The sequence below is a fragment of the Nicrophorus vespilloides genome, unplaced genomic scaffold (genome assembly GCF_001412225.1).
Source record: "Nicrophorus vespilloides isolate i.1.1-1 unplaced genomic scaffold, Nicve_v1.0, whole genome shotgun sequence".
Lineage (NCBI taxonomy): Eukaryota > Metazoa > Arthropoda > Insecta > Coleoptera > Silphidae > Nicrophorus > Nicrophorus vespilloides.
This window is the reverse complement of record NW_017097521.1, coordinates 38,794-49,426: the sequence shown is the minus strand read 5'-3', so window position 1 is coordinate 49,426 and position 10,633 is coordinate 38,794. Positions and strand designations below refer to the sequence as shown.

General features: G+C 33.4%; 2 protein-coding genes across 3 annotated transcripts; one reads left to right on the top strand and one right to left on the bottom strand.

Annotated features, from left to right (window-relative positions):
• Nucleotides 1-6,418: 6,418 nt before the first annotated feature.
• Nucleotides 6,419-8,552, top strand: LOC108560316 (U6 snRNA-associated Sm-like protein LSm5). 2 transcript variants are annotated; one of them, XM_017917806.1, is made up of 3 exons: nucleotides 6,423-6,588; nucleotides 7,422-7,618; nucleotides 8,341-8,552. In XM_017917806.1, exons 1-3 carry the CDS (start codon nucleotides 6,546-6,548, stop codon nucleotides 8,368-8,370), a joined length of 270 nt encoding a protein of 89 aa, XP_017773295.1. In that variant the 5' UTR covers nucleotides 6,423-6,545; the 3' UTR covers nucleotides 8,371-8,552. The 2 variants fall into 2 exon arrangements, with proteins under 2 accessions (XP_017773294.1, XP_017773295.1); XM_017917805.1 differs by lacking the exon at nucleotides 8,341-8,552 and having other exon boundaries at nucleotides 6,419-6,588; nucleotides 7,422-8,334.
• On the bottom strand, nucleotides 8,402-9,876 carry LOC108560315 (zinc finger protein 165). The gene is made up of 3 exons (XM_017917804.1): nucleotides 9,786-9,876; nucleotides 9,088-9,372; nucleotides 8,402-9,019 (listed from the first exon to the last, which is right to left on the bottom strand). The coding sequence occupies exons 2-3, from the start codon at nucleotides 9,358-9,360 to the stop codon at nucleotides 8,567-8,569; spliced, it is 726 nt and encodes a 241-aa protein (XP_017773293.1). The 5' UTR covers nucleotides 9,361-9,372; nucleotides 9,786-9,876; the 3' UTR covers nucleotides 8,402-8,566.
• Nucleotides 9,877-10,633: the final 757 nt, after the last annotated feature.

Genomic DNA, 10,633 nt, shown 5'->3' with positions numbered 1-10,633 from the left:
CATTGCGCTTTGGTATACCGAAACATGTATTTTTTAGAGTTTTTCCTGATTAAAATTTGTCAAAACCAAAGAAATTTAATGAGTAAACTCTAAAGTATAATTGAATCAATCTTTATGTAAGTTGCGAATATCGATTAAAGATGAAAACGAATTAAGTTGGAACCGATTAAAAAAGGGGAGCATTAATTTCGACGTAGGATGGAGGGGTTTTATTTCAATATTTGTAGCGAAATCGAAGGAAGGATGAAAAACCCATCAGCTGCTGTACACCCAAAACCCCCCCAATTTATCTACAGCCGAGATCTTAATTAAAAGACGAAAAACACCTTTCCCGTTTCCACCCCGAAAAAGCTATTTTTACCCCCTTAATATATTGAATAATTTAACAGAATAATTGTGTATCGACTGAATCACCAATTCCAACGTATCGATCGGATTTGTGAAAATCGGCACAACAAAACGTGCGTGACACAATTATAAATAAATTCAATTTTATTACGTTTACATAAATAAGTAATAACATATATAAAGATGATTATAATGTTAGATGCATGAGTTATTAAGAAGAAACTCTTTAAATTGTAAGTTTTATGCAACAAGGAATATGGATCAAGCGCTAATTTCTAAATTGCATGTAACGAATGCAATCCAATTAGATTATCTTACTACTGAAACGAATTATAATAAATAATTGACACAATTTCATTGAAGAAATATGTTATTATCTTCTAGAAATTAAAAATGTATTATTATAATATAAACCCGGAATTCGATAGAACGATTACATTTGATTAATAAAGAAAGTCATACAGCAAATAATTATGTACTTTATAAACTTTCAAAAGTGTTATTGGAATGAATTTCCACAATGACCACTCTCCAAATTGGAATAATAGGCGATGATGAAAAGATGCGGTTTTCTATGGTATTTGTACAGAAAGGAAATGGACCGAGTGCCAATTTCTAAATCGCTGTTAATGAATGCAGTTGGATAATATTCCAGGTCTGCTGCCACTGCTGTTGTTGCAGTTGTTGTTGTTGTTGTTCTTGCATTGGAAAACGGTTTTCAATGAGCGGATGAATGAATGAATGAATGGTATAGTGGAGAATGCTAGAAAGGCGACGGACGGACGAACGGAGGAGGAGGAACCCACGCGCGATACACCTTCTCACACAAATATGGTAATGTCTAATGGTCGAACGAATCTTTTCAAAACCGACTGGATTCTAATCGCAGAGATACACCAGACTCATGGTAAATCATTTGAAAGTTCGTCGTATACCATAACTCAAATACACCAGTCCAGTCCGATCCTTTGCATACGGCTAGGAGAAAGTACGTGTGCACATGGGACAAACGTTCGATAGGAAACACTTAATATGTAACGCAGTTGTGTAATTACACAATCACACGTACATTACGCACGTGCAACGCAGCACATTTTGTTACCTTTCAGCATTATTATCACTTCTGTTTCTGTTCTTTCTGTTTTTTTTAAAATTATTATTCGAGAACGAAATTTATTTTAAACACAAACATATTTACATACAAAATGAGCGTTCCATTAAATGTAATTAAAAAAACATATTTAAATACAAAGTACATGGGAAAATTCCCTATGGATAGGATAGGCTTTACACATTAGGGACGCACCGCGCGCATTACGCAACACACAAATATTTTCCATTTGAAACGAACGACTGTTACAATTTAACAAACAGAAACATGGATTAAAATGATTTCATTTTATAACAATAAATAAGATCAAAAAAAGAAGATGAATATTCCAAATCTACTCTACTTTACTCAACGTGACCAAAAATTATATGAAGTAATATTAAATATCTACATATGGAACAATATAACTGACTTCAATGTTTTTCAACCTTTTCATTATGTCATGGCACCCTTAAATTATAACGATATTTTCATTCTGTATTCTATTGAAAGAGATAAAGTACATGAAGTTGCGTTAAAAACGTACGTGAACGTATCGAAGATAGACGAGATTCTTAGAAATTAAATGAAATGCAGTAAGAACGATGTTATTGACAATATATTTATTGTATTAGCAGGAAGCGGTTGCTTTCTATCTTTCAGGAATGTATATCACGCGGATACGAGGATAATCATTTAATTATTGTTAATTGATTGCGCGTGGCACATGTCTTTTAATTAACATTCCACGCGTGCCCCGACATCCTAATTGAAATTGGAAATAAGTTTCGACGTCGACGAGAGCAGCCCCTCACTGCACGAACCGAAATTATAATAAGGGAAACGTATTCATTAAACCTAAGGTTTCGTTTATTAGTGCGTACCAAATTATTAAAATCTCTTAATAATGAATAAGAATTCGTCTTTTTGTGATTTAAGGCGATTTACGAAAAGATAATTCATAGTTTTATAATCTGCAAATTAATTCATTATTAATCAATAATAAAATTGTTATTAATTCCTAATTCATAAATAAAATTATCAGATAAACGTGCGTTGTTTCGTGTGTTAATTTGCGCTCGATTTAGATGATCATTATTACAATTTAGATAATCGCGTTGCGTTAATAATGAACTAAACTTATCCGCGTTTTAATTGCAACAGTTTAACGCTGCTTACGTATATTTTAATTATGGTTTAATTGGTGTTTAAGTGGAACGTGTCAGGGCAGTTAGCATTCCTCGCGATTAATTGGAAGACGGGGATCGGTTTCCCCTCGAACAACAGAAATTATCGGACCAATTAATGTGGAACAGATAGAAATTAACTTTTTATTTTATCCATTTCTTTATAATTCATTTCGTTTACAGATAAAGCTTACTTTACCACTCTGTGTACTATTGAAGTAATTGCTAATTAAATTTATTAATCTAGATTCATTTAATTACTATTTATTTATTATAAAAGGAAATTGTTCTATTCAATCATAGCTTACAAAAACATCTATTTCGATAGTCGAATGTGTTTGTCGTGTATAGTTTACAACCTTTTGTTCGAAGAATGAATAATTAGAAAAAGAAATAGATTTACGATGAGTAATAATATTCCAATTTCGCGCATAATTCTTTTTCCTACACGCTATTCTTCTTCTCCGATTGTCTTCCTTCCTTCGCGCATTCCACAATCCATTCTCGTACGAAAATTAGTTTTGCGATCAAAGGTGCGAGAGGTGCTAATTTCAATGAATCAAAAGGCAACGTCCGCTACACCTTTTCTCTCATCTCTCACACACTCTTTCATCTTCTGCTCACGTACTATTCCCTCTATATATCGATGATTGATTAGTTCCAATCATTAGCGCAAAGTATAACTTTATCGGTAAACATTGGGTTATCGACCTAATCCATTCACACAGGATATATAATCCATCGGTCTGTCCCAAGTAGTCCAAAAACAAACGTTAATATTGATTCTCTTGCAAATTAAAACATTAATACACTTTGTTCACTTTACATTGTTTAAGTTTAGAAAACAGCAAATTACAATTCCATAATTTACCGTCATTCTTGTTAGAAAATAAATAAAAAAACACAGATTATTCAATAGGTAAAAAATGCATTGTATTCGACTTTCTCGTAATCATTGTCTTCAGCCGGTGTGAATTTCGACCGATTACGTGACTTTTTTTCTTTTCTTCTTTCCATTTTATTTTCTGCTATTTGTTTCAGCAGCTCCGCGATTATTCATAACCACGAGGTGAACGTTCACCTCCTCTCCCATTCCAGTCGCGTAATATTGTTATACTTAGTAATTACAATATAACTCTTTAACGTCCTTTACGTGCCGCATGCGATCACACACAAACACACGATTATTTCACTTTTTACTTTGTTTTTTCTTTTTCACTTTGGAAACTTACGAACTCTATTTTTGGGTGGTCTGGGTATTCGATTTAAATTTGGCGCCGCGAAGATAAATATTTAACGAGATATCATTTGATCTCCTCCTCGTAAATACACACACACCCACTCGATTCGAAAATACGCAATTTGGGGAAATGGCAAAATGAATGTAACTGTATACAATAGAAGAAGAAAAAAAGCGAAAATACTTTCGATCTATTTTTAAGAGTATTAAGTTGAGGGTCTATTATACACATCGAGTGGAGATACTTAAAGATACTTCGCACCTGCCAATCTTTATTTGCTTAGATTTTCAATCAGTAAACTATAAACTTTCAACTGGATAATAATAGTATAAATCCCAAAATATACTCACGTATTTTATTCTATTCGATTATTCTCGAAGAAATTCGCTACTTAAGAAAAGAAATAATCTTGTTAAAAAGAAACAATCTGTTAACAAAACGCACTTTGATGTAATTTATAAAATTAATTAATAGAACTTTTGTTATTTAGCCATAAATAAAATTGATCCAAATAACAATATTTGTTTGTTTTGTAGATTATCGAGTACACACAGTGATTTATGAAAATATATGAGCAAGGTTTCTTATTAGACACATAACGATATACGTATATGTTTGTTTGCATTTCGCATACAATAAAGTTGACCAAGGCTGATGCATAAAGTCATTAAGAGTTTGCCTTCTAGTACTAAAATCTAATTGAAATTAACCAGTAATAATTTCCGTAGGATCAACAACGTAAATAATCTATGATTAGTCAATACGGAATTACTAATCAAATTTACGTATTATCATAACTAATAATTATTAATTAATTTAATCAAAACGAATTTAATATGATTATAGAGAAATTTTATATAAAGTATTGTGGCTGTTCGCCAATTAATTTAACATTTGTATAAAGTTAAATTAATTTGAGAAATGATAATAATTGATTATTTTACATAAATTCGACAGTACAATTGTATTAATTACATTAGTTTCACAGTAAAATATGCAAATTTAAAAATAAAATTATGGACATTTGGACATTTTAAGAATAATAACTTTACATTACAATCTACAAATTGAAACAACATAACGTAAAAATAACAAAATTGTTAGTTTACAAGATGCGAGTTTTGAATATTAGTATTTCGTAGAGACAGATTTTGGAAAGGAATTAAAGGTTAAGGTTGAGAAACATTATTTTTTTTGTAATATTAATGTTTAATATTTTATTTCGATTATTCAATACACGTTATAGTAATTGGATTAAGATGAAAAGGGCAAAATTCCAATTTAAAAAAAAATATATACTCGTTCTGGTTACAAAATTAAAAAATAATGAGTGAAAGAAGTTCGGACAAAGCGAGCCGCATATTCGTCCACAGAATATGTAAACAGTAGAATAGGAAAAGACGATTAATCGAGAAGCGCACACACGTGAATTAATTAAAAGTTTAAATGCCTTGTTATAACTGTAGCAGTCGGCATAGCGGTAAGTTACGTAATTATTTAAATATTGTTGTTGCTTCTTCTCTCTTCAACTTGCGATGCGGTAAGAAGCGAAGTATCTCGACCACTTTATAGATATTATTGTTTAATTAGTTTAGACGTTCAATTAACACATCTAGTAGGCGTGATTCATGTTTGACAACTTATCAAAAAAGTTAAGCAACATGTGCATCTTTTGGTAAATAAGTTGTCTTTGACTGACTGATTCTCGATTGTTATTTGTGGGAAAGTAGCCTCCCCCAAAGGGGGCTTGGATGCACATGCAACGCCCCCCACGATCACCGGGTACTACAGAAATACGCTCTACAAAAACAAAACAGAAAAACGGTGAAGCAGCAGAGAACAGAAATTGATAACCTTGGGACGAGAAGGTAAAAAAAAAATATAAAAGATTTTTCAAAAGAAGAGGAATGAAACAAAAAAAGAGAGAAAAAAACAACACGCAGACTTACCAAAAAATGTTCGGTGTGTGTCTGGTGTCGGCGAATCGGGGGGATGAAATCCATGAAACGCAGCTGCTGCGTGTCGAATTAGATTATTGTCACAATGGGGAGCATCAAAGAGTCACTACCGGTCGTACGCTCTCGACTGCGGCGGGGGGAAAAAACGTAACGCGAAACGGGGAACCCACGGTCATCAATGCTATAAAAACACAAACTTATTAGCTAAAACACATACAACTTCCATCTTGCCGTGTACGAAACTGACTGAACACAATGCAACGCTTTATTGCGCATTCCGAAACGCTCAGACGTACGTCCAGCGAACGTTCTCTCTCCACCATCCGAGGGATTCCCGTCTCCTGTCTCGCCGACGTCTGGCGAGCATCAGACGCACGCCTTACCAACTTTACAATCGAAAGGACGCCATCAGGAATTTCACAATTCAAACGAACCGATCTGCAAAAATCCATCGGAATTAAACTCTCCGCCGATAATCAGTTCAACTTTAATTTACCCGCATCCGGAATTATCATCATCGACAGCGTAAAACTCGCGCAAAACTTTCGCAATTTGAATGTCCTCCGTCTCGCTCCCACCACCGTCGCTCATTGAACTCCAACAAGCGCTGCCAACGTGATCGAACTTAATTTACCTAGTTCAATAATATTGTTGCCGACTATATAATAAGTAACATTTATTTAATTAACATTCAGCAGTATCTTAAGAACAACTTAACACGATGAGTACGATGCCAGTCAACTCCTCCACCCTCCTCCCTTTGGGTAAGTCTACTTACTACAAAGTTTTACTAACATTTTTAGGTTAAAATTTTGTAGGTTATTATATTTTGTTTTTCTTTCCATATACACATTCGAAATTTTAAAAAATTCTTTCGCTTTTTTCACATTTTAAATGATAACGAATGTTGCTGGACATCAAACAATTATAATCAGAAAGTACTTTCACAATATTTGATTCAATTTGTTCTTACTGACAACAGTTGTTTGTTTACCAATTGTTATTTACTAGCCAACTTAATTTTTAATGTAATCAATTATTTCATTATAGCTTATTATTAGTATCTATTGAGCTATTAATCATAGATATAAATACTTTCTACTTGTCACCCATTCAAATATACTTATTGTTTAACTTTCAATTGATTTAAATTTTGCTTATTTACTAATAATATATTTAGTTATAATTTCATGAGGACAACTTGCAAAGACCAAACAAACTTATTATTCATAGGTATTCAAATGCTCAATATATGACAGTTTACTTAAGTTAAATATTTTGTGTTGCTGCTATTGTTTGGATGGGTTTCTTTTGTGGCATATATAAATAAAAACACGCAGAATATTTCTGTTATCTTTAAAATTATTATTTAAAAAAAAGAAATGAAGAATATCCTTAAATTAATTTCATCTATGATCGGAATTGAATAAAATGAATAAGGCAGAAAACAATACTATTCTCACATTAACATAATAATCGTATGCGTAGTAATATATATATATTATTTATAAAATAAGATTAATAATTACAATCGAGAGAAAAAAAAACTGCTGCTGCTGCTGCTCGTGTCTTAATCCTTCTCGTTGTCCTTCCGCAGAGCTGGTGGACAAATGCATAGGATCTAGGATACACATAATCATGAAAAACGACAAAGAGATCGTTGGGACTCTCCTGGGATTCGACGATTTCGTTAACATGCTTCTCGAGGACGTCACCGAATACGAGACGACGCCCGAAGGACGGAGAGTCACCAAACTGGACCAGATCTTGCTTAACGGAAACAATATTACAATGGTAATAAAAAAAAATAATAATAACACACGTCCTAATCACACTAACAACATTGCTCCGTCATCATTCGAACTTTTACATCCAATTAATTGCAAAAAAAAATAATAATAGTAGTAGTAATAACGTAATATTCGCACTTTTTCCAAAAGAAAAATCCTTATTGCAAAAAAAAATAATAGTTATAAAATAATAATAATAATAAATATATATAATCGTTTCTAGTTTCTAAAATAAAAGGACCATCACCGAAAACGTGTGGCGATATAAATAATAACAAAAATAAATAAGATTTTTTTCATCAGTTTTCGATTCAAGTGTCGGTTTGTAGGAGTTTGCAGAGAGAAACGAACGTTTTTTTCTTTTCTTTTTTTTGGAATTTTTGCGTTTTCAAATGACTTAAGCTATTTTTTTTGTCTTTCTTCATTCAATCTTTAAATCTACACCATAAGTATATATATTTATATATAAAATTAGAATTATTGACGTACCGGCGATTTGCACTTTTGAAAACACACAATCTCTTTCGTACATTTCTTCATTTTTTTTGTTGTTGTTGTTGTTCTTGTTTAAATCCTACATATCTATATATATATATATTTTAATTATAATAGTAAATGCTCACGTCGTCCAAGAAGCAATCGTCTTGCACAACTTAAACGATAGTCTTACTTTAACTCTTATCCTTGGAATTAATATTAACAATAAAAATTTTCTTATGTTTATAGCTCGTTCCTGGTGGGGAAATGCCGGAGTAGCAGCGATGCGATGCGTTTCATCTGATTTTTTTTTGCTTTGTTTCTTTTCTTTTAAATTTCTGAATGGATTTTTTAAGTTACTGTTGTTGACTGGATCGGCGCCGTAATGTCCTCTCAATAAGTCTAATTGAATTTATTTACAGGATTTGTACTTTAAAAATAAAACGTTTCGTATAAGAGTATATATAATATTGAATTAGCATCTCCTACCACCGTGAACTTGCCTTAAATGACTAGTAACTTCTTGTGTGCTCGAGAACGGTTCCCCGCATTTGTTGCAGGCGTACAGCAGAACTGTCCCGTGCGTTTCCATGTGTTTCATGAGCTTCTTCCCGTTGGTGAAGATCGCCGAGCAGGTGCTGCACACGTACTTCCTGTAGTCGTGCTGTCTCACGTGCGAAGCGTAATTCCTCTGACCGATGATGATCCAATTGCATGTCTCGCACGTGATCTCCAGGTGTTCCCTCTTGTAGTGCTTGTAGATCTCCTCCTTTGGGTACTCCTTGTTGCACTTTAAGCAGATCTCCGAGTCGTGTATTGAGTTGTGTTGCTGCAGCGAAGCCAGAGTGTCTGTCTTCATATGGCACATCCCGCATTCATATTGAAACAATCCTGGCTCCTCCTTCACTCCCTCCAACTTCACTGTGTCCTAAAAACACAACACAACACAACAACAATAAATCATTGAGAAACAGAAAATAACAAACAAATGCTTACATTGTGTAGTAGCCCATTGCTGCCTGAGAGTAAAACAAATGTCTCCGATTGATCCAGCACCAGATCCCTGCTCCGAAGCTTCGACGCATCCACAGATCCAATCTCATACTCAGTCTGCTCCTCATTCTCGTTATCCTCATCATCTGATGGCAGCATAGGCTCGCACTTTATAGAGTCTTGTAAATATATGATATCCCCGACAGTGTCTGGGATCACCTCAACTGTAACCTCCTGATGATCCGAATTGGCATCATCATCTTTGATTTCATCCATTATATCCTAAAACTACGAGACCACAAATAACGCAATGCACGCAATGACAAAAACGAGATGCAATCATAAGAATAAACAATTTTACAGAAGAAAAAAAAACAAACAAACAATATGTTTTGCGGTCAGCGAGAGTCCGCAAAGAACAAAGGGGTTGCCCAAATTGTTCGTATCGGATCTAGTGGCATGCCATGTTCGCGTTTCGTCTCTTTCTTATTTTGATGTTGCTGCGAGCAATATTACTATGAAAGTCTCCAACAACAAAAGAGTTTCGTGAATGAGGTGGGATGTGAACGCTTGTGTGCGTACTGGATACGCGTAGGTCTTGGACGTCGTTTCCATCGGATACGACGGACGAGACCTGCGGGGGTCGCGGCATGTCACGAAATCGACGATTCCCAAAACAAGATGTCAATAAATAGACTTACATAAATATTTACAACTGATAACAAATACAACATATCTGTCAAAATGTAAATCACTGGAGATGGACACTGTTGCCAACGGTGATGGCCTTAATTCCACCGCAGACAGACAGACAGAGAAAAAATCCAATATTCTCGTGCTGACAACAAAGGAACAGCAAAATCCCCAAGTTCAAATATTCAAAATTATTGTCATAGCAATTATCGCTACTCGTCGTACAACAATCTATGCAACTTTATGTTGCTACTTGGCATCAAAACCAAAGAAACAGTTAATGCGTTAAATAAACTTAAATAATTTTATTTACTTTGTCTTGACTATTGCAACAAACATATTAATTAAAGTCATTCTAATTAGTTCTTCAATTAATATTTACAATTGCTTTAAACATTAACACTATAATGATATTAATATAAACTGTTACACAGCAGTTTCATTACATTCTCAAATGTATCTTTCATTTATGGTTTCCATCAAAATATACAAAACTCCTTCTTCAAGCAATTTTTTTACCTTCACCTCGTGTTTTACTCCATGAAACTTTCTCAGTATTCAATTTTATTGCCATCTCCATAAATTTACTGTTACTCATATTGGAATTTCTTGTTTAACAATTTACAACAGGTAAAAAAAGAACTTTCTTTGAACCCAACCCAAACTTATTTCCAATTCCTTAAGTTAAAAAGTACCAAAATTTCCTCCAAAATGAAATCTGATAATATTATTTCTAAATTGTGATTCCTAAATAAATGAAATGTAGGGATAAAAATAAAAGTAGTCGGTAAACTCTACTGTATTTATTAGTTTATAGAAATAGAACAGATATTCCGTAAATCACAGTTGAAATATC

Excerpts from the sequence above, each read along its gene's own strand:
- LOC108560316 (XM_017917805.1), top strand. The coding sequence starts at position 6,546 with ATGAGTACGATGCCAGTCAACTCCTCCACCCTCCTCCCTTTGG. Across the intron at positions 6,589-7,421 it reads CTCCACCCTCCTCCCTTTGG|AGCTGGTGGACAAATGCATA; the intron begins GTAAGTCTACTT and ends GTCCTTCCGCAG.
- LOC108560315 (XM_017917804.1), bottom strand. The coding sequence starts at position 9,360 with ATGGATGAAATCAAAGATGATGATGCCAATTCGGATCATCAGGAGGTT. Across the intron at positions 9,020-9,087 it reads GCAATGGGCTACTACACAAT|GACACAGTGAAGTTGGAGGG; the intron begins GTAAGCATTTGT and ends TTGTGTTTTTAG.